Source organism: Atheta coriaria, unplaced genomic scaffold, assembly GCF_025399875.1.
Source record: "Atheta coriaria isolate IRGN ID8LTWV9N9 unplaced genomic scaffold, Caltech_Dcor_3.1 hic_scaffold_10_pilon, whole genome shotgun sequence".
NCBI classification, from domain to species: domain Eukaryota; kingdom Metazoa; phylum Arthropoda; class Insecta; order Coleoptera; family Staphylinidae; genus Dalotia; species Dalotia coriaria.
The window spans coordinates 1425589-1449405 of record NW_027045452.1 but is presented as its reverse complement, the minus strand read 5'-3'; the positions used below and the strand labels follow the sequence as shown (position 1 = coordinate 1449405).

Here is a 23817-nt window from a genome sequence, read left to right as displayed (position 1 = left end):
TACAATTTACGTTCGTAATACATAGGCAACCAAATATGCACTAACGTTCACAAAATGAGTAACAGATGCAGCTGCATGCTACGCAATGGAATATTTTACGTCTGGGCGAACGCGAACCTGTCAGCCGCATGCAACCGGTTCGGCGTATTCGCTGTGCCGCTGCTCGCCAACCGTGCGCTGAATCGCTTACCGCGTTAGTCGGTTTCACCTTGATCGAATGCGCGGTGCGTTGATGCAGCGCTCCGCAACTGCCACTAGACGCCAGCGAAACCGCGCCACTTGTTTGTGCCAGAGTCGCCGCGCGCGCCGTGTGTCGTGCCCACGAGCCGAAGAGCACACATCAGTTTAGTGAAGCCATGTTGGGTGGCGGTGAGTTGTGACCGCGAGGCGCAGCAGCAGCAGGAGCGAATTTGTTGAACGGCAATACCCGCGAATCCGTGAATATTGTGTGAGATAAAACGCAGGTGCAAACGCAGTGTAAAAGGAGTAACATCACGAGTAAAGAGTGCGGGCGTGCAGCGCAGTGCTAAATGCATTTGGATTAAATGACATAGGCGGTGCAGCAGCGGGGATCAATCGCAAGGGTGGTTCACGATGACGGCCACCACGGATGCCAATTGGGGCACGGAACTATGGGTGAGTGTGCACACAAACACCACATTCACGCTCGCATATATCGTCATGGTTACGGCAATAACTTGTTATGCAATTTTGCAACGATTGCAAGAGAATTTCAAGTCGGCGGTGGCTGACTACGCACATTCCTATTGTGTCGCAACGAATACACACGGAGAATGTGCGAGTTTTGTCAGTTCAACGAGCTGTGAGATAAAGATGAACCGCAGGATGAGTGTGCGGAGTGGCGAGGTCGAAATGTCAAACGGTTTTTTCCTGCGTCTCTTCGCAGGCTCGCCGCGGTCGTCGTCGCGGGCCGGCGAGGTGGAAGAAGCGAGTTGACTGGAGTTGAGGCTAAGCAGAACCGGATTCATACAATCTTCCACGTACCTATTTTATTATATTTAACGCAAAAATTTCCATTATGTTTTTCCAGCGACATCAGTTTGAGTCATCAACACATTTTGAAATTCTTTTGACCAACATTACAAACACAGACTGTGTTTATGTTTAAATTTTGTTTCTACCTGCTTGGTTATTTAGTAGGTTTAGTTGGTTTAGTTTCCTGCCTTTTGATAATCCGACCAGCCGAGGTAAACAGCTTGCTTGCACGAAGCAAGCAACGAAATATCGTGCGTTTTGAGTTTTGTGTCTCGATGTGCCCACGAAAATATACCTACTATAAATGTTGTACGAGTACGTTAGCGTGTTGTAGATGTGGATTTAAGACAGGTGTGCGCAACGTTCCGGTGAGATTAACACACTAGACAACGTGAAGTCTAAAATTTACTAAATATTGATTCATATTACTGCTTGTTTTTGTTGTACGTATATGCTCAGATTGGTTCTAAATTAATATTACATATTTATGTGTACCAATAGTGGTTTCTGGTTTATTGCTTTCGAGAAATTACATTAGAAGTATTTTATATTTATAACACTGGTAAACCAAAATATTTCATATTTTATTTTGATATTCAAAATTTGTCTTAAAATTACTGTTTTTACTTATTATTTCTTGAACGAACAATAGTTTTATTAATAACTTGTGTATTATTATTATTTTTTACTAAAAAATATTTTAGTATCAAGCATTTAGAGAATTTAAATTTATTTCATTTAAAAATTAATAAAAACAGCTGTAATGATACAGATATTCATAAAAAATATATTTTCGTGATTCATGTGAGGGTTTTTTTCAACTTCATTCATCATACAGTAAATATTACTCATTATATGATATTTTACATAATTTTTTTATTACTGTGACAATTAAATAACTAAGGCGTGAATTTCATGTTTCCCGGTGTAATTTTGTAAATGCAAAAATACATGTAAATGGCATGGTTTGTAAAGTAATGTGTGTCATAATGAAATTCTCGACCGAAGCAGTGAAGTGTTACGATGTAATTGTATGTGCTTGATTGGTTCGACTTTAGCTGGTACTGGTACTGAGACAATAAACAACCTTGAACATTATTGCAAATTGCGCAAGGCGCACAGATTGTACGCTTAATGTTTATAAAACGACGTAATTCGTGCACAAAACTAGATAGTTTTGCTAAAGAAGGACTATATTTCATCACTAATATTCGCAATTAATAAAAATTTGCTATTTTGCTGGTGCTTTAAACGAGATAATCGATATTTTTTTATTGACACTGCACCTGCCAGTGTAGGTACATATTTTGTAATGTTTCCACATTGATAAATCATAAAAAAGTAAGTCCTGATAAGATTAGAGCTTATTGAACTGTGTGCAATATTAATATCAATATCTACCCTTTATATAAATATTTTTTTCTGAGTAATCTACAAGTATGAAGTTTGGTACTTCAAAAGTTGTATGTACGTTCGTATTGTGAGTATATTTGTACAATGTAAGAAAATGCAATAAAGGGTGGGTGTTCTATGAGTAAAACGATGTTCGCCTTCGTCCACGAAAATGAAGGGGACTCGTTGATTGTAGGAAATGCAGACGGTTGAATGCATTAGCGTATACTTTCGGAGTAGGTGCACCCTGAGTTATTCCGCTTTCAGGGGTAACACGCAAACCACCCTCGTGCTGCAATAACGCATTTACAGAAACACGCGCCCGGTGAATGTGAGTCATTCCGGTCACACTGATTCACCCACACATTGACGCACAGAGTGGTGTAGTGTGTATCATCATCCGACGTCTGTCGATTGATGACTGGTTCAGGAAGAATTGGAATTTTGGAGTTTACTATCAATCGATAATTCCGGCCAGACGAGGAGTACTAGACGTAAATAGTGGGTATTAATAAGTTACCACCGCACCATGAAGATATGAGTGTAATTCGAGAGGTGGTTGTGGTCGTGTATCGCTACTTGTTGCGATAATTTACGTCAGATTGTTTCAAAGAGTGAGTCATTGTTTAATATATGATGTATTGGATAAGTCATGTATTTAGTATACGTTTATTATGCAGATAAGGGTGTTTTGACGAGAAAAATTCACATGCACCTTACTATTTATTCATTTTTCATCTTTTTATCTTGTAGGGTGAGATTGGTCATGTCCATTGTTTTTGAATTTCACTTTTTTTGTGGTTATTTATTTAAATATGATTTTAATTAGCTTTAACTCCATAACTTGCAATATTTGTTGAAATGGGTTTTGATTTGAAGTTGGCATCTGTGCAGTAAGCACTAAGGCTTTGTTGGTATCTCTTGGAGGAAGCGAAGAAGGAAGCAAGAGTTGTGCACAAATACAAAGCGCTGCATGCAGAAGCACGCTAGGAATTAGTTAATTACACAGCTGCGGCGTACTCAGACACGCCAGCGCATTAGATTATGGTCGGTTGAGGTGCGCACTGCTGCCAAGAAAGTTGATTCTACGGTGTGTTTATAAAGGAACGAGTTGCAAGACAAATATAGGTACCATGATAAAACGCCGCGCCGCGATGCATTACATTCAGTTAGTTACGTATGAGAATTGTGATAGAGGACCGCGACTAGAACAGGAACGGAAGAGCCGATGAGAGAAGAGACTTAAAATCCTGCACTTTGGGCTCTTATATCTGCGGAGTACCCGCGTGAAGTGGTGGGGGTAGGTGCGCCGACTCAATATTTGGGAATTTGTGTGGGGGAGTTTAAACCACTACATCCTTGCGATTGCAGGTAAAGTCCAATAAGGAGGAGGTCCTTGTTTTAATTAATTTTATTTTGGTAACATGTTTACTGAACTGTTTTCTAATATTGTAGGTTGCTAAGTAGGTTGGTAATTGATTCATGAACTAGTCCTACTCCTCTATAGTCTATATTCTAATTTATTAAATTGAATTAAAGGATTGACGTCGAGGCCTACTTTTTTTTCTTAATCTAGCATTTATTTTTGTTTAGGTAGGCACTCGCCATTTTTATACGCTTCACTACACGGCAATTACCGGTTGATTGGTATAATACTACCAATTTTTATTTTTGGCCGAAATCCTTAACCAACTGGAACCAAATTATTGGAATTTAATTTGCTATATAATTTATATTTATATGAATTCTAGATAGGTGCGAGTAACATACACTTTTTATATTTCTTATCTTTATCTAATGCAGAACCTAATGCCAGATAACAAATTTTACCTACTTGTCTTGCTAAATATTATCTATTTGTAAATATTACTTGATTATTGTCATATCACTGCACCAATTTAATATTTTAGCAAAACAATTTGTTTCTAAATCGCAAATGTTTTTTCAATTTAATAACACTATTTCTTAAACTACAGCTTTTATTCAATGTTTGTCACGAGAAAAAAAATATAAACACGCCTCGAACGCAACAGATGGAAAACAATAAAGAAAACAACGATTATAACGCAAAACGAAAACCAAACACAAGCGTAATGCTTTACATGGACGCAAAGACCCACTTCGACATAATGTTTACAACGATTAAACATACACATTGTTTATAATAACAATAATATTATTAAGTTTTACATACAATCAAAAAACGACAATGTTTACAACTATAATTTGTTATAATAATATAACCTTTAAAAGTTAAAAACATTGATGTCATTTTAAGTCGGTAATGTAAAAAAGTCAGAAAATATAAACACGCGTCTAATGTACGTGTTAACGCAGGGCGCATGGTATATAAATATAACTTTCCTGCTGATTGCCTGCGCCCAACGGTAATAATACACCGACCAACACAATGTTTAGGTAGGTACTGCGTGTGCGCAAACCAACCGACGGCGCATTCATAGTCACAAACACAAGAAACGCATTTTGTGGCGTGCGTTTCGATGAAAAACGAGAAATCTATCCTCTATCCTGCCGGGGTTTCGCTGTTTGCTGCCTGCTTGGCGTGTTGGTTCGCGGTTCGCTTGAGCGTTGACCTCCATTGTGTCTGCGCTGCTGGCGGCTGGCGACACTTGGTCGTCCTGTCGTCGTCATTGTAATGCTAATCGTAATAACAATAATACCACTCGGCCAGTGATCGTTAATGTCGGAAACGCGCCGACAACGATAGCGAATCGTCCTCTCTGGTAATTGTTTTCTGATATTCCATATAGTTAAACATATTTTTAATCTTAAATTAATACTTGCGTTTTACGAGGGCGATAAAACATAGAATTTTATTATGATATTACTTGAATGAACTTTATGTTTGTCTTTCGGATAGAAATTGCTTGTGTTGTTACACAGGACGTCGTTAGCGTCACCGGAACGTCGTTTTGTGTCGCCGCGGTGTCATGACATTCGAGGAGTCGGGCATAGGTTGGTTTTTCTACATGTGGATCTTTGCGGCTTTCCAACGCACTTAGTTTGATTAGTTTGCCGGTAGTTGTATAATCGCGGAAGTGGCTCATCATTGGATGAAATTGTTTTTTTTTTCACACAAACATCTTGAAATTTAATCTTGTTTTGAAAATGAAAGGTAGGAGACATAATTTCTCGTCTCACTTTAGGTTAAATCACCTTACTTTTAAGGTTGTAAATACCATAAAACGCATATTTTTATTGATGTAATGTTTTTATCACTCTTGGACATTATTATGAGCTGTTTCTGCCTTCCATAAATAACGGTTCGTGTTTATTGTCACTTGGAGTGCTGGTTGGTCGGATACTTGAGTTGTGTGTTGTTGTTGTTGGGTTTGCGGTCGGTGTGCAACGCCATGCCATGCATGCCGTGTCGATGGAGTAGAGTAGCTGCTTGCATGAATACCATCATTGTGCGTTATTATGCATCGCTCGTAAACTCGGTAACAAAATCGAATTGTTGCACGTTTGTTGCACGCGTTCGATTGCTACGAACAGGCAACACTCGTCGGAATGCCGCCTCAGTGCGCGTAGTATTCGATATATTTATATTTATAGAGTTATCTTCGTTTTGTATTAAATTTTCTACTTATTTGTATGTGTATAGAGTTCAAAAATTTAGTTTTTGGTATTTTTAGGGCAAGAATTTGTTTAGAATGATTTGGAAACGGTAAATTTAGGGAAATGCCAGTTATAAATCCACATTTTTTGCAAAATTTAATTTTTCAAGTTATAATTACAAAATTTTAATTTTTTTTGTTTTTACAAGTTATGGAGCAGAATAGTTAAAAAAAAATTTTCCAATTTTAAGGGCGCGAATTTGCTTAAATATTTTAACTTCTCTTAAATTGTGTTGAAATTTTGTTTTATTCCTGCCTAAGTTGTAATTTTATTGAAATAACGGCCATAAATCAACATATTAAGGCAGTAGTTAGGTACTAATATTATGAATGTTGGTTCTCCGTTGATTTTTCGCACGCAACATGCAAATGGCTTGCGCTGTTCACTTACAAGATATCCATTTTCCAATAGTCTATTTGTAGCCGCTCGTTCGTTGTTTCAAGGTCAAGGCGAATTTGTTTATGCATGGCGCACGTGAAAAGCGCGAATAAAAATAAAAATTCAGCCGCTGCGCACGAACATTCCTCCCATTCAATGAATTAATCAGTAAAGTGTGTGTGAGTTTGCAAATTTGCGAATGATTCAACTCACCTTCGCTACCATCACCATCATCTACCTTCTTTCACTTTGAATCTTGTTTTTATGATGGAAATCTTTAAATATAACTTAATATAAAATGATTAAAATGTTTTATTGAGGTGAAAAACCTTTTAATATTTCTTATTTATTTCTTCTTTACATTGATTATTCTAATTTATTCGAAATTGGAATATTTATCGCTCTAAATGAGTGATTAATACGTTGAATTCCGCTCATTTGATTGAATTTTAACCGATTAAATGTCCCGTTAAGATTTATTACCTACAGAATAAACTGTTGATAAAACGCGATTTTTATTTCATGCCTGGTACTAATGTTTACATTATTTTATTATACATGCTTTATGAATAATAAAGTTAGTTGTTAGCAACAAAGCTAAAAATGTATCAGTTTTCAATTGGTATTGGTTTATGTATTTAAAATGCCAAGAACAAAGCAAGAAGTGAGAAGTCAAGGGCATATATTGCAAAATAAAGTTTGCAACAAAATTAATCGCTGGAGTATTTTTTTCCACTGCTGACATAGGTATTCTTAAGATAAATCTTAAAAAAGTAAAACGTTGAGTAAAATCTCTGTTTTTTGCGTTTATATTAGAATATTCTACGAGGTTGTCAACTAGGCGTTTCTAAACCGTTTATTGTCTGATTGTAAGCTTATTTATCATTTAACAATGATCGTCGTTGTGTTTCTCTAGCCGTCTGTCAGTCTACTTCGTCTAGTAACTCCTCAACTACCACATACATACAAACAATCAACGTTGTATGACTTTATTCAATTGGAAGCTGTATGCCGCCGGTTTCCCTTCACAAGTTTGTTTGATAAAGTAGATATGAATTTTGCATTGCAAACTTCTGTTATCATATACCTATTATTTTGTTAGTATTTAGGTTTTTATCCTGAAAATAAGTGAATCTTCAAACTTTACAAAAACGTTTTATTTGCTAACAGATTAAAACTGCAATGTGATAAGATAACAAAAGTGTTGTGTTGATTTTTGTAACAAAATCAACACTAGATAAACATCCACGTTAATTATTTATAATAATTATGCGTTATTAACGAGTAAGATTTGTCGGACAGCCAATTATCAGGCTGCTATAATCCTGGGAAGAAGTTTAATCGTTGTGAAATCGTAAAAATGTAAAATTTGTTTCCCACCGGTTTGTTGTAGGCTGGTATGTGTATTGCGTGATTGTCTCAGGAGGAATTAATGTGTTGCATTGCTTTATTTCTCTCGTAGACTACCACTACGAGTATAGTAAATGTAGATTTGTAGATATCTACTTGTTTGTCGTTACGTTTGTGAATACACTACGCATAGACCATGGACCCGGAGAAACATGATTTCATTGCGCCTAGAAATACCGCTTGTACATAGTCATAATGCGGCTGGCTCACCATTTCAATTCATAATCGTTTGTTATTTGTGTGTACGCAGTGATTTAATGGGTAATAAATGTAATGGTCAATTGAAATGCAAATGTGAATTGTAATACAAGTCAGTTCGAAGAGTAAGCAGGAATTCTTTTTGAATTGATTAGAATAGTAGTTATTGTTTATTATGAACAAAAAATGAATATTTTGCAAACAATGTTTTTTTTTTTGGAGTGTTGGGTCCCAGATTAATTTATTTTGCGATAATTACATCAAGAACATATTTTTTCTTTAAATTTAATATTTTTAGTGAGTTCTGATTGAATTTCTGATTTTTGGCATTTTTGATATCAGTGAATCTGTGGGGATCTTTACCCAAAGCTTATTTCTGTATTTCAAAACTTTATAACTTTCTTCATCTTTATTGTATACCGTAATTCTTCATCCAAAATTCCCAAATTTCCTAATATCTTTTATTACCTTGAAAAACCTAATCCCCGAGTCGGACGGTTTGGCACGACTCGGATTCCCAGAATCCAATGGTCAGCTTTCCCTCTCTTCAATGTCATACACTTTCTTCTACCAATCCAATCTATTACTTTCTTCCTACTTCCAAATTTCTTGTCACCACCCATCAACCTGAAGGGTTGCTGGTGGGTGACAAGGGTTTAGGAAGGACAGTTCTTCACATTACTTCAAACACTACAGTTCTTAACTATTCTTCTCTACAATACTTCTTAACTATACTTCTTCAAGACTTCTTAATAAACATTGTTCGTGATAATAAACATCGTGTCCTTTACTCACTCATCAATTATAACATTTGCACTCACTCACCGATCCCACAAATTGGTGACCCCGACGTGATATTTGCGAACATTAAACACACGTTAGTTTTTATTTTGTGGGTATCTGGTGAGTCAATATCTGAGTGCAACACAACAATGTCTACGACGAACGCAACATCAACCGCTACCAAGGACTCAATCTTCGATGCCTCTTCAGCTACAACTTCCACCGCAGAAGGCATCATTCCATACTTCTGCACCTACGATGCATCAACCGCACGTTCCGAGTTATCACCCAGGACGTCCAACATCGCCGCACCAGGTGCCGCCTCATCCTGGTATGCCTAGTATGCAGTTGTTTTCCACTGCCAGGCATGTGTCCACATGGTGGTCCACCACCGCACATGCCGCCGCATCTTAAACTCCCATCACATACTTTTCCTCCGCATTCTATACCACTTCATTCTCACCCACAAGGGTAGGTCTAACTCTAATAACCCACCGCCTTCTCAACCACACTCTGGAGTACCATCATCACAGCCAGGTATTGCATCGCATCACATCACCAGGTCCTTCGACCGTACAACATCCTTCCTGCCGTTAAAGTGTAACAACATGCCACAAGTGGTATGTCTACACAGGCACAACAGAAGAAAAACCGCCAGGGTTAAGAAGAAAACAAACACCATAGCCGTGGCACGTTTGCCACGAATGTACCTACCCTAGAGACGTTTTCCAGAACTGTACTCTAAAAAGCATGGTGCTCACAACTTCGACCAACCCGACAGAGATCCCAGTTCAACCAGAGATCCAGCAGCAGCAACTACAACCAATCCCGGAGAATCCGCAAGTCTCTTTAAGCAACTCTCGCTCAAACGACAAGACTTAGGAGGCAGGTACGACTCACCGACTGTTTCCACGCTGGGTTCGCAGGATTTCATCTCAGTGCAACGCGCACATCAGCTCTGCTGCATGCTCTACCAACAACTCTCGAACGACGAGAGCTGGGAGACAGGTACGACTCACCGACTGTTTCCGGACTGGGTTCCCAAGATTTCATCTCAGTGCGACGCGCACATCACTGTTGCAACCCTCGCCAACAAGTCTCGAACGACGAGATCTGGGAGACAGGTACGACTTACCGACTGTTTCCAGGCTGGGTTCTCATCTCAGTGCGACGCGCACACCACTGCTGCAACCTCTCGCCAACAACTCTCGAACGACGAGAGCTGGGAAGCAGGCACGACTCACCGACTGTTTCCAGGCGTGGTTCTCAAGATTTCATCTCAATGCGACGCGCATCACCTCTGCTGCATGCAATACCAACTCCGAAGAGCTTCTTCCGGCCTTTCCGGTAACTTTATCACTGGTAGGGGGGTACTGTGGGGATCTTTACCCAAAGCTTATTTCTGTATTTCAAAACTTTATAACTTTCTTCATCTTTATTGTATACCGTAATTCTTCATCCAAAATTCCCAAATTTCCTAATATCTTTTATTACCTTGAAAAACCTAATCCCCGAGTCGGACGGTTTGGCACGACTCGGATTCCCAGAATCAATGGTCAGCTTTCCCTCTCTTCAATGTCATACACTTTCTTCTACCAATCCAATCTATTACTTTCTTCCTACTTCCAAATTTCTTGTCACCACCCATCAACCTGAAGGGTTGCTGGTGGGTGACAAGGGTTTAGGAAGGACAGTTCTTCACATTACTTCAAACACTACAGTTCTTAACTATTCTTCTCTACAATACTTCTTATACTATAATAAACTTCTTCAAGACTTCTTAATAAACATTGTTCGTGATAATAAACATCGTGTCTGCGAGAAAAATTTAATTGCCGGGAAAGCCCAAAAGGCAGCCCTTTTCTACATTGAAATTCAATCAGTTATTTATAACATTTGCACTCACTCACCGATCCCACAATTAAACACTACCGGGACGAAGTTATTACTTCAATAAATTGAAAATTTAATTAAAAACATGCACACATGTGTGACTTCTTTCGTGCGGCGTTCACTAATCGATTTCAAATTGATTTTTCTTCGTGTTTAGCTTTCACGCCAAATATCTAAACTAAAGTGTTAATCATTTTAACACTTTTCAAAATACGATAGCGTTATATTTTTGTCTTCGATTTGCACTTGTTATTAACGCTCTGCAAATTAAAAAAAATGTGTTAACGCATGTTAACAAAGTCGCTGACTTGTATGATATGTAAGCAGAACATGCGTTGCGTTTGGTAAAACCAAAAGTTGGTCCGAAAACAGGATGTGCCGCTTGATTACTAATTGAATAACAATGTTTACGACTCGCTGTTTCGCACATTAACAGTGTAATCAACTTTAACTTGCGATTGCAATTTGTGTGAATGAGAGAAGATTAATACAAGTCGAGAGGGATATTAGTTAAATTTAATATTTTATGTTTTTTTTTTTGTTGCAGGACCAATACGAGTGTTTGTCGCAGCACACGCTCAAGGGCATCGAGTTTCTGGAAAGGTACGGCCACTTTGTGCGAGACAGGGCGACCATCGAAACGGAATATGCAAATAAATTAAGGTGAGTCAATTTCAGGCTAATTTTAAACTTTTGCAATGTTGAAAATATGCACAAAATCTCTAAAAAATGGTAAGTTAATTTTATCTTAATTTCTAAAAAGTTAAAAAAAAGAAGTTGTTAATGATTTTTTTTTAATTTCCAAACGTTTATTGTGAAATTAATTGTTTAAAATTTGATTAAGTTATTTATTGGGAAATTTTTGTTGAATTTTGAAGTTTGGCGGAAATTCTAAAAGTTCTAAGAATTTTATCATTTTATCAGAATTTTCGCACTCCATCGAATCTATTGCAATAAAAAACGTTGAAAATTACGCACGTATTATGCGTGCACTAGTGTATGTGTCTTATATATGTGTTTGTTTCGGTTATGTGGCTGGCAGACCAAATTTGGCAACTTGCGGCAGGCAGGCAAATCCACTCATCGTGTGTGCTCACACCGCTGCGCCAAGTTAACTTGAATCTGCGCAAAACCAAACTGAAGCGAACCAAAAATAACGCAAATCGTGCAAGACGCCGCGTAACGAACTTCCACGAAATTCGCAGATTGGCACAAAACAATTTATACTCTTGCTCGTCACGTTCGCTGCGTGTGAGAACTTTAAATACGTAGGTGCATGTGATGCAAATCAAAATAATAAATATTTAATCAAGCCATGCAAAATTTGATCGCTCGGGTTTGTATATAAAATTTGATATGCAGTTTATTTTTTGTTTGTTTGATTGCACAGCGTGGCAATTTTTTTCTTGGAATTTGAATTTGGGAATAAACGACTCCTTTTTCGCTATATGTATTTTTTGGAAGGAATGGTACAATAATTAATTATCTTATCATAATCTTATCTTTACCTCTCCAAGAAAAAAGATTTTTAGGACGAGTAATATTTTCTCACCATTTTGCGATCACTGATAACAAATTCAATTAAAACTATATTTTTGTTTTGGTTGACAACTATTTATCTTTTTAGATTAGGAAAATCTCTAATCTAACGAAAGTTTAAACGCTAAATAAATGTTTATAGTATAAAAACATTTATGTTATTTGAAACTTGTTTTCAAACCTTTTATACATCAAAATGTGTTAATGTTAATATTGTGTTGCCTTCATGCAACTCATCCTACCATCATACACATAATAGTATGTTATGGAATAATGTAGATATAAACCGTCGTCTATTTGCCACAGTAATTCTATAGATAACTTGACTTTATTATTTTCCATGTATGTGTTTGTGAGTTGTGAATGAACATGAAAATTGATAGAGATGTACACACACTAGTTGGGGCAATATTAACTGAATAAACATAGGCGGAAATCGTAGGTGCGGAATTGATGAGTTTATTATGTTTAAAAGTCATTTTACTGCTGCGTGTATAAAAGATGGTAGGCAGGGCAGAGCTAAACAAGAAAAATGGTTGTAAAGATTAATTTTGCTGATTAATCATTGGTAAAAATGATGATTTAATACCAACTAATATTATAAATTGAATTTTAGTTTGTTTGTGATGCTTTCACGCAGAAACTATTGAACCAATTTGGATAATTTTTGGTATACAGATATTTTAGATCAAACAAAAGAAAATAGACTAATTTTTGTTGCAAAAATATAATCTAAAAGGTGTAAAATAAGGGCTGAAAATGGATATGGAGATTCAATAGTAATTATAGTTACATGATTCGGATCTAGATGGCGCTGAAGTGCATTATTAGTATTTATCATGTTTTTAAAATTACTATTGATAAATAATATATTGACAGGAAAGACTACGTCTTAATTAAAATGGATTAATCTAGCTGTATGTATTTTGGGATGTAGATGTTGTGTAATATGTCCATGTCTATCGTCTGAAATAAATTCTAATCGTCGCTGCGTTGGCTCACGGGTCAGTAACTCCAATTTCAATTACCATAAGATGTGGGTGGCCGCGACAGTCGCCGATACGTCACACAATGCAACCGCGGAGTGTGTGTTGAGAATGAATGTATTGTCGCAAATATATCATCTCACTCACATGCTGTTGATGCACGTCTTGATTCCTAATACGATATATTTTCAATGTGCTTCTCGTACAATAGGAAGAGTAAATAGATTGATAAACATTGATTAAGTTATAGTTGCATGCGTTGTGTTATATTGTGTTGTGGAATAAATTGGCTGGTGTAATGCAAACAATTTAGAAATGCAATGTGCTTCGTTGCTGTAATGTTGCAAATGGCAGAGTCAATTGAGCCAAATGTTGATTTAATCCCACATGTTGATTACTGCAAATTGGCGAATGTCTAGGATAAATGAGATTTATTAATCACTAAATGACTTTATGTACTCGTAGGTATTTTTCTAGTCATAAATTTAGTAATGATGTTTTCAAGTTATGTTCGTCTTATTTTTATTAAGTCCCTAGCTTTTGCTGGCGTCTTCGTCCCGGTAGTGTTTAATAAAAATGTAATTCGTTTTTACTCTCTTGTTTTAGTCGTAGTACCTATAATATGTGTCAATTCTATCAATAACATTTGCAATTTTATTTTAAAGAAATTAATTATATAAAGAATTGCTAATAATGCACTTCAGCGCGCCATCTCAAATTCAACTATTTAACTATAACTATGATTGAATCTCAATGCCAACTTTTATCCTAGAGAAAAGGGCTGTCTTTAGTGTTTTCCCGGAAATTATTCGAATTTTTCTCGCCGTAAAAACCATCCTTGGACTTTAACAAATATTAAAAAAAAAGAATTGCCCAAATTGGTCTAGGCGTTGTTGAGTTATGCGCTTACCAACGGATTTTGCGATTCATTTTTATACTATAGATTTATTCTAGTCATTCTAGTCATAAGTTTAATATGTAATGATGTTTTCAAGTTATGTTCCTCTTATTTTTATTAAGCCATTCATAGTTTTCTAAAAGACTGAAAAAAAACTTGATCAACTTTAATTTACTCGGGAAGTTCATGTTCATTGGCTTTGAAGTAAATGAAGTAAACAACGTAAATGGAAGAGATGGGGAAGTTTATTGGCCTCGTTGGTTGTTGAAGCATGCACTGATTCCATATGGAAACATGAAAGAAAATCCAACACGTTGAATTATTGGATCGATTAATAACCAACTCACATTTAATACTTAATTAAATTTGTTAATTACGGCATACATGACTACACTTCCGCTATAATTTAGTATGCAATTTAAATTTCACTTTAAATTTTACTCAAATACTAGAAATAGTATGAATTTTATTTCAATATTGAAATTTAAAATGAAATCAAAATATTTCTTGTACTACAAGTAGTACAGTAGTAAATGTAGTAGATTTTTAAGAAAGAAATAGGAAACATTAAGTCATAATGCTGGAGATAGAGACTTTTGACTTTTCTAGAGTAAAACGTAATGAGAGTTGGTATGTTAAATGCGGCGCGGAGGCTCAGCGAAGCGGTTTACATAACGGATCTGTCACGGGTTTTTTTCTTTGCTGCTCGACTTGTATTGCTTTTGTTGCTTTTTAACCTCTTGCCATAATTTCGTATCCAATAATTTTTAGCTACAAAATTTATCTTACATATATTTAGATCATTTTATATGAAACTAACTTTTGCTCGCGACTTCGTCCCGGTAGTGTTTAATTAAAATGTAATTCGTTTTTACTCTCTTGTTCTAGACATAGTATGTGTCAATTCTATCAATAAAATTCGCAATTTTATTTTAAAGAAATTAATTATATAAAGAATTGCTAACTATGATTGAATCTCAATCCCAATTTTTATCCTACAGAAAAGGGCCGTCTTTAGGGCTTTCCCGACAATTTTTAGAATTTTTCATGCCGTAAAAACCATCCTTGGGCTTTAACAAACAATTTAAAAAAATAATTGGCCAAATTGGTCGAGGCGTTGTTAGGTTATGCGCTTATCAACATATTTTGCGATTTATTTTTATATTATAGATTTACAATAAATTAAATGTTTTACTCCATTTTTACTACTAATCAACATACAAAAGTTAATCTTGGACTTTCCAAACCAACCACCGAACACGAAAATTTACATTAACTTTTATTACAATAGAAAAATTGAATGAACCAGTAAATTTGAAATACCAAACGTGTGTAAGCCACGACACGTCATCGTATCTCACTTTATACATAATACACTTTTCTATTTTCTAATTACCCACTTTCTTAATATCCAGTGAACGTTATTCGTTGCAACGCATTCTGATTGTGTCGTGTGCTGTGTTGTCGAGGCGATGTATCAGATCTGATGTAATTTGTACGCGCGGCACTATCGACACTCGCGTCGAGCACGTTCCCATTGGCGCATTTCGTTGAATAACAAACGACCAAACACAGCCTAGACTCGCGCAATAATCCACGCTGGTATTTAATCATTTAATGTGCTAAATAAAGTGAAATTTACTAGGTATTCTATGTTGCATCGACAAAGAACTGTGTGTATTCAAACGAAATTTCAATTTATTTTGGTTTAAAAAACGCTTTGCTTCCATTCAAATTGAATTCTCGACTTTGGAATACTTTAATGTGGATTTAAATTCTGTTCACGTAAATAAATAAATAAATACGTGTAAAAGTCTGTGTGCACTTTAGGTATTCGAAACGTAACGAATTTGCATACAAAAAGCTCTCACTTTTCACTTAGTTTTATTTTATAAGCGCATAATACCCGTAGATATTAATAGATATTAACAAACAAAGGTGTAACCGTTTATTTTTTTTAAATGCGTTGTTTGAAATTAAATACAGACAGCATTTTAAAATATTATTCATGTGCTCATAAAGCTAACTTAATTACCTAAATGTTAGCTACATACTGCAATAATTTTAATTGATATTAGTCATTTGTATTGCTGTAGAACATTCAGGATTAATCTTGTTGGTTATGATTGCGATAACGATTGCTATTGGAGTTTCAGGAATCATAAAACGTAATAAACTTGAATTTGCAGTTAATACAAGTTTAGATTTACAGTAAACGCAAGGTTTTAGCCGTGCTGGCGCAATAATATTCGCAATAATGTTAAACATTTCATGGGTGATAATCTCGACCGGTGTGAGAGAGAAATATACAGGGTGTATTAATGACCAATTCTACTATGAAACCTGTTATATTATAGAAATAAGTTTATGTTTATTGTAATCGAAATTATTCATAAAATATTATTTAAAAATCTGTGTTTTTCGATTTTTTTCGGTTTTTTTATTCCCTGTATAACTCAGTATGTAGCAATAAAGTTGCTAAATTATGTAAGTGTCACCGCCATCCGGTTTGTCAGCTTGCAACCGTTATCAATGCAGTTTTTGTGTCTTTTTCGCGGTGCGCTGCGCATCTTATGAACATTTATCAGCATTATCAAAATATTTTTTTCCACACATTGCTGCTGCATTCCTCATGAGCGCATGCGGCCAATGCCATCTATGCACATTATGTAATTATGTTAGAGTTAGTGCAATTGAAAACTGTTCAGTTTGCGTTTATTTTTGTTTACTTTTTGCCTCTATATTCGCCAGGCATGGCGATGATGGTATAATGCAGATAGATGCTGGTAGGCGCGATAAAACTTCTTCATATTATGTGAATGAGTTAAATTCCATGCGTAATCAGCACCATGCGGTCAACTCAGGTGCAAATTTAGTATACCACATATTGAATGAATGACAACTAAGTACATATACGTTATACCCACATCCTCTTAGATGTGCCCCAAGAGGAATATTGGAAATTATTTCATTTTATTGTTCAGGAATAGAGATATTTTATGAATATAGGTACTATACATATGTTCAATTTAATTTATTTTTACTGATAAATTAAGTGATTAATGATACTAATTTATTGTTTTTCTTATGTTACAGACGACTGGTCAAAAACTATCAACCTAAAAAGAAAGAGGAAGAAGAGTACCAGTAAGTATTCTTTATATTCGCAATTTTTACTGTTGTTGAGTGAGTGTTACAATGCACTAATTACAAAAAAAAAAACTGTATTAATTCCTGGTGTTAACTTGGCTATTAATACCAACACTGCACGCAGTAAAATGTTTAATTATCATGAGCAATAAGGCCTAGAATCGATTGAAAAACACGAATTCCCGGCCTTGTTACTTAAAACAATCAAATATTCAAATCAACGTTGATTTTGTCATCTTTGATTTAAATAGACAGCCCCGGTGTTAATCAAAGCAACACACCGTTTGGCACTCTACTTAAAGCCATGATGAACATTTGCAAATGTAGAAAATAAGAGTTCCAGGAATGCAACTGCTACTAATTGCCGTTTGACCACGATGCGACGGCAATTGAGTTAATTAGAGAAAAGTGCACTTGCACATGTGCGCACATGACTGCATCTCTGCCGAACGAAGTCAAGAATCAATGAGCACTCGACGTGCGAAATGCTTCTAAACGAGTAAATAGCAGATTAAAAAACCAAGACCAACGTTTTATGTTTTTACAGTCAAGCCGTACTCTTGGAGGATGTTATTCGTTGTTTTCACTCTTGGAACTCGCTGCCTGTGATGTGCGTTAATTATCATTGTATAGAGCAGAAGAAACGAGAAAGTTATGAATGAGCATAGACACTTCCATCGATACTTCTACTTAAGACAATGCGTAATTGTTTTCGCGCCGTGGTTAAGATTTTATTGTGCTGATTTCTAATAGCGATTTAAATCTTAATCTTAAGAATCACAAGCAAAATAAATATTAAAATATTGCACTCACCAGTTTAATTTTCTTCTTGACGATGTTGAAGAACTAAGTCAGAGTCAAGACTGTGATTTGTCAAATAGTGCATTGGCTTTTATAGTGAATATTTTGGAGGATTTTGAAGGGCTTTGCCCTTTACATTAACGTATCTTAGTGCAAATAAGTTTTCAGCCATCTAAATGTATAATTGTGTCAATAGAAAATAAGTTAATGACTTGGTGACGTCTGTTTGGCAATCATTGCATTGGAAATTTATTATTCTAGACATGTTATTCATTTATTTATCCGATTGTTCACTGTTTACCAGTTTATTACTATTGAATATTTGATATCATTAGTTATCAGTATTATTGGGAAGTGATAAATTATCACAATGAACATAATAAAGCTAATTATAACGTTTTTGTTGCATTTGTTGTCAATTTACAAACTTAAACTTAAATTTATAAAAAACTGTCGTTTCTAATAGTTTTCTTTATCAAAAATCGGCAAAATTATGTAAAAACTTAATAGACATTTTTTTAAAAGTCTTATTCTTTCCTAAAAATAACGTTTTTTGACAGTTCTCTTGGAAATTCATAAATATCAATCATAAAATTCCAAAATCAACTCATTTGAACGTTTTTTAAATGAAATTTCCTTCTGTTTCAACTCTGTGAGGTGTTCTGAAACACGAACACGAGCGCCTGCTGGTTGTTTATGTGAAGAAGTGTAGATGAGTCTATAAATAATTCCGATTTGAACTAATAAATACATGATGGTCTTAAACTTGAACTGAGAAAAGCACGTGAAGCTGTAAAACCGAACTACATATCGTTAATGCCAGCGCATTATCGACGCTGTAAAATACTCACTTCCGGCTTGTTCTGTGCGCCAATCATCTCAATTCAGCGCGTTATGAATAACTGAATAACTGCCACGTCTTAAATGCGCATTCCCTGTTCTTTTGTATCGCCTGACTATTGCAGATGACGAATATAATAGGCATGAATCAGATGCACAAAGAAAAATTAAATATTTAACAATTAAGTGGATGACAAGTCAATTTTTCTTAAAATTTTATTTCTTGGTATTTTCTAGGTACACATCATGTAAAGCATTCAAGCAAATAATGAATGAAATCAATGATTTGGCCGGCCAGCATGAGCTCGTCGCCGAAAACCTCCAAGCGAATGTGATAAAGGAGATCACTGCGTTGTCCAAGGAAGTCCGCGAGGAGCGCAAAGTACGTACGCATTGATATTGATAACACACTGCATGCAACGGATGTAACGGTACAATTTCTTGCATAATGCAATGTGTATCACTTATTTATCTAACTGGGTTTCCGCTGAATGAATAAATTTAATTTTTTGTTTTGTGTGTTTTAGAAACAATTGACTGAAGGCGCCAGACTACAGGCGCAGCTGCAGAACCAGATCGAATCAATGCAACGCTCAAAAAAAGCCTACGACAAGGCGTTCAAGGAGGCGGAGAAGGCCGCCGAACATTTTCAACGCGCCGACGCCGACCTGAATCTGTCGCGTGCCGAGGTGGAGCACAAACGCACGACGATGTCCTACAAGTCGCAGATGTGCGAGGCGGCGAAAAACGACTACGCCGACCAACTGCAGCGCACCAACGACCTGCAGCGGTCGCACTATCGTTCAGGCATGCCGGATGTATACAGACAACTGCAAGAGTTGGACGAGAAACGCATTAAAAATATCAAGAACTTTATTCACAGCTCAGTGGATATCGAGCGTAATGTATTCCCGATTATTAATACCTGTCTGGATGGTATTGTGCGCGCAGGGGATTTGATCAACGAAAAAGAGGTGATTAGATCATTTATTTTGCAAAATGTATCATGTTTTGACGTATACTTAATTGCAGGATACTCAAATGGTTATCGAACGATACAAGTCCGGTTTCTCGCCGCCGGATGACTATCCGTTCGAGGATCTGTCGCGTGGTGGCAGCGACAGCGGCGGAAGCACGCCAATGATAAACAACATGCACTCGGAAGTGAAGCTGAAGTCTGGTGGATTGACTGTTAAAGGCACCGTATCCGGCAAGGGCATAAAGAAACGAACTGGGATATTTAATATCTTTGGCAATCGAGGGGTATGTATAGTTCACTGAAAATTATTCACACTATATTACACGTGCCAAATACACATAAATACATAAATTGTACACAGGGTAACTATTTTGTTTCTTCTTGTTTTCGTTGATTAATTTTCACGACGCGGTGTATATTATTGGATGATGTGTACGTTTCTTATCGTGTTCTTCTTGTGTAAGTACCACGCAAACGTGGCATGCGAATTGAATCTAACGTTTTGTTCGTTTGTTTGCATTTTGTTAACAATTTGATGAGCAAAGTGACGACGTTGCATCACAGCGCTTAGAAGGAACAAATCTAAGTTTAGCATTACATTAGTTAAACAAGATTTCTATTTCTTACTCTTACTAAAGAATTATTCAATCATTGATGATCATTGTTGTTTAAATTCTATGTTCGGTATCTTTGTGTAGCATGTGCATAACTTTCAGTCTTTAATTGCTTACATCATATCAATTTCATGCAACCACTAAAGAAGCTTACTGAAGTCTGTATGGCAATCAAGGTAATTATGCTTTTGTGGTAGTTGCAGTGACATTTTTTCTGTTAATCTGACCCTCTGATTTTGAATCTTGTATAAAATTACAAAATATTTTGTATTACTTGCAGTAGAAATGCTTTTGCTTATTGTAATAGTCGATTTCTGTTTATTGTTGGTTATGTTTATTATTTTGTGTGTTATTTGCAATAATGTTGATGTTATTACTAACATATTGATTCATTTTATAGTATGCTGCTGTTACGGATGGAAAGGATGACTTTAGCGATCTGGCGCCCAACCAACGACTGAAAAAACTCCGCGCGAAGATCGACGAGCTCAATGCGAAAATCAAAAGTGAGTCGGCGGCTCGCGACGGTCTCATGAAGATGAAGGGCGTCTACGAAACGAATCCGGCATTAGGCGATCCGATGACCATAGAAGGTATTATCTTAATTTATTCTGTTAAAAAAAAATTACGTTTATATCTTTTTCTCTAGGTCAATTAAACGAAAGTAGTCATAAGTTGGAGAAATTGCAAGCGGATCTGAAACGATACGAAGGTTATCTGGAAGATGCACAAAAAGTGACAAACCATAATAATTCACTAACAAATTCTCCACGGTTCGAGAACGGCGTGCGAAATCATCGCCATTCCGGCGGTAGTGCAGCCGAAGAGGATAGTCTTAGCAGATCTGGAAGTGACAACAGTGTGACGAATCCAACATTAAACCACAACAAACAGTCTGCGCCTGGAACGCCACAGCTTAATCATGGGTATGGTTGTTGTTATTAATTTGCTTTCTTTTTATTTGTTTTATTTGCTTGTTATCGCTTTGTTTTTATGTAACGTATTATTCTCATAAGCTAATCACATTGCATTTGGTCTATAATTATGAATTGTTAATGCAGTTGTTCAAATAGCCCGGAAAGCGGTCTCGGCGCCAGTCATACCTCACTACCCGGCGCTGACTCCGATCCGGATCAGTACGATGGGCACGCTGACGACCGGGGCGAGTTTTATGACAACATCTACGACACTGAATTTCAACCGCTGGGGATATGCAAAGCGATTTATGCCTTCGAAGGTATATAATACCATGTTTTAAGTGATTTTTAACTAAATTTGTGTTTCTATAGCAACGAGCGAAGGAAGCATTCCAATGGAAGAGAAAGAAGAGCTGCATTTGATCGAATTCGATCAAGGTGATGGCTGGACGCGAGTGCGGCGCATGAACAACGCCGACGAGGGATTTGTACCGACCTCATACATCGAAATAAGTAAATTTCAGACCTATACTTCTTGAATTCAAACCAGCACCATCAAAAGTTAAACAATTACATGTGCACATCGTATAGAACTTGCCTAGCAACATGTGCAAAGAATTAGAATACTCATGCTCACCATAGGTGTGTATTACTACGAATCAACAACACACCACATAGTTTTCGGCTGGGCTACAATGTCCGTTTGAAATGAGTAATGTAGTACTGCCAGTTCTGATCAATTGTTCTATGCCAACGAACACACGGCATCTAAGTGATTGGCGGAGGACGCGCGCATGCGCGAGCGATATATTTATATACGGTAGATATTATAAATTATATTTGATGATCATGTTGCAATATGCTTGAAGTACAGCTGCAAGCGATGACAGTCAAGGCGGACGCGGGAATTTTGAGGTGCTTTAAGTCAGTAATTATAGAGACCGGCGCAATTGTTGCGAATTGCTACTCTCTGTGACTGCTGATTTTCGAAAATGTATTTAATTTGAGAAAGTTTTTATTTTTTTACCGGAATTGAACTGCGAGGAAACACGATGCGGTCACTTATTGAATTTGTACATATTACTAACAATAATTTAAGTTTAGTTGGCAATATGTTCGAATGTGCATGAATGTACAAATTGGATATTTGTTGTAATATCGAGTTGGATGTGTCTTCATGAAGAATTCGATCATGTTGCTTGAAATATCGTCCATGTTTTCTTTGGATACGTTATCCGTTGAAATGCAGATATAGCTAGGTAGGCGTATTATAATTTAGCTAGCTAGATAGTTGAATTGCTAGTTGTATACAACAATATACAACAAACTATAATCTGACCATAGTTTGGATAAACGTATAAACGTAATATCAATTCTTGTTTATTATTTTTGTATCGGATTTTATATCTTTTCAACTTTTAAATGTTGTATTAAATTTTATAAAATCGAATTAATTGTGTCATCCATTGTCATATAGTGTATAAAAAATGCTTTAGATTAATTAGTACATGCTAAACAAACATTTAGGCTGTAAACGTATTGTAATCTTGATGTTAATATCGACGTTAACAGAATCTTGTCAAAGACTATGCTAACGCCAACACTAAATTGACAGACGTATATATTTATAAATGTATACATATATTTTAATACCTATTTGATGAACAATTAGAAATGAGATATTGTTAAGGACGGGAAAGACCATTGAAATGCAAAAGGATTTTTAAAACAATTACAATTAGCAAACATATTGATTCAAGATTATCTCAATTGCAAAAGGAAAAGCTCAGAACAAACGAGGTGCTTCTAAGTATGGCTCAAAAAAATACCGAAGTGTATCGCTGCATCATCATTATATCATAAATTCATATCATTCTTAGCATTAATTGCCCTCACGTACTATGCCAATGTTCGTAAGAAATTTGTTTCGATATCACTGCAGATCGATGCAAGCTGGTTGTTTTTTTTTTGATATTTAATCTAACTTATAGAATTGTTGTAGATTTATTTACGGTTCCGGTAATAATTGAATTTACGTTTATATGTATGTTCATATTACATCTCGTTCATTCATTGCAACATATAGAAGCAGCACAAAATATAAGCCTGATTTATTTTTTGGACGGATACATTGCGTACGTTGTGTTTAATTCAAAATTTCTTAGATACTTTGATCAACCTCAATTTGGTTTTTGTTTTTAAACTGGAGTGAAACTTAGCGATTGTTAGCTTATCAACCATACGAAACAAGGGCTGAATATTGTATGCGTTTGACTGATTCTAATTAAAAATGTATCATAATTAATATAATCTCTTTGAAGAAGATTTGCACTAATGTTTTAACGTTGTTTCCTGTAGATGTAGAAAACCGAAGGTAGTTTTTATTTAATTTTCGTTATTTTTG

The 23817-nt window shown here is 36.0% G+C and overlaps 1 protein-coding gene and 2 long non-coding RNA genes across 7 annotated transcripts; 2 read left to right on the top strand and 1 right to left on the bottom strand.

Moving 5' to 3' along the window:
* Positions 1-153: 153 nt before the first annotated feature.
* Positions 154-23738, top strand: Cip4 (formin-binding protein 1-like Cip4). Of its 4 annotated transcripts, none has more exons than XM_065313185.1 (11): positions 154-636; positions 11237-11352; positions 17209-17259; positions 19141-19285; positions 19431-19877; positions 19936-20166; positions 20643-20672; positions 20897-21089; positions 21146-21422; positions 21570-21733; positions 21786-23738. In XM_065313185.1, the coding sequence occupies exons 1-11, from the start codon at positions 595-597 to the stop codon at positions 21950-21952; spliced, it is 1863 nt and encodes a 620-aa protein (XP_065169257.1). In that variant the 5' UTR covers positions 154-594; the 3' UTR covers positions 21953-23738. The 4 variants fall into 4 exon arrangements, with proteins under 4 accessions (XP_065169257.1, XP_065169256.1, XP_065169259.1 ...); XM_065313184.1 differs by having other exon boundaries at positions 156-636; positions 21558-21733; XM_065313187.1 differs by lacking the exon at positions 20643-20672 and having other exon boundaries at positions 157-636; positions 20921-21089; positions 21558-21733.
* Positions 646-1305, top strand: LOC135800100 (uncharacterized). Its single transcript, XR_010550101.1, has 2 exons — positions 646-1001; positions 1052-1305. It is a non-coding gene; the product is annotated as an uncharacterized lncRNA (long non-coding RNA).
* Positions 8384-10343, bottom strand: LOC135801072 (uncharacterized). Of its 2 annotated transcripts, none has more exons than XR_010550289.1 (2): positions 9932-10343; positions 8384-9612 (listed from the first exon to the last, which is right to left on the bottom strand). It is a non-coding gene; the product is annotated as an uncharacterized lncRNA (long non-coding RNA). The 2 variants fall into 2 exon arrangements; XR_010550288.1 differs by lacking the exon at positions 9932-10343 and adding an exon at positions 9697-9871.
* Positions 23739-23817: the final 79 nt, after the last annotated feature.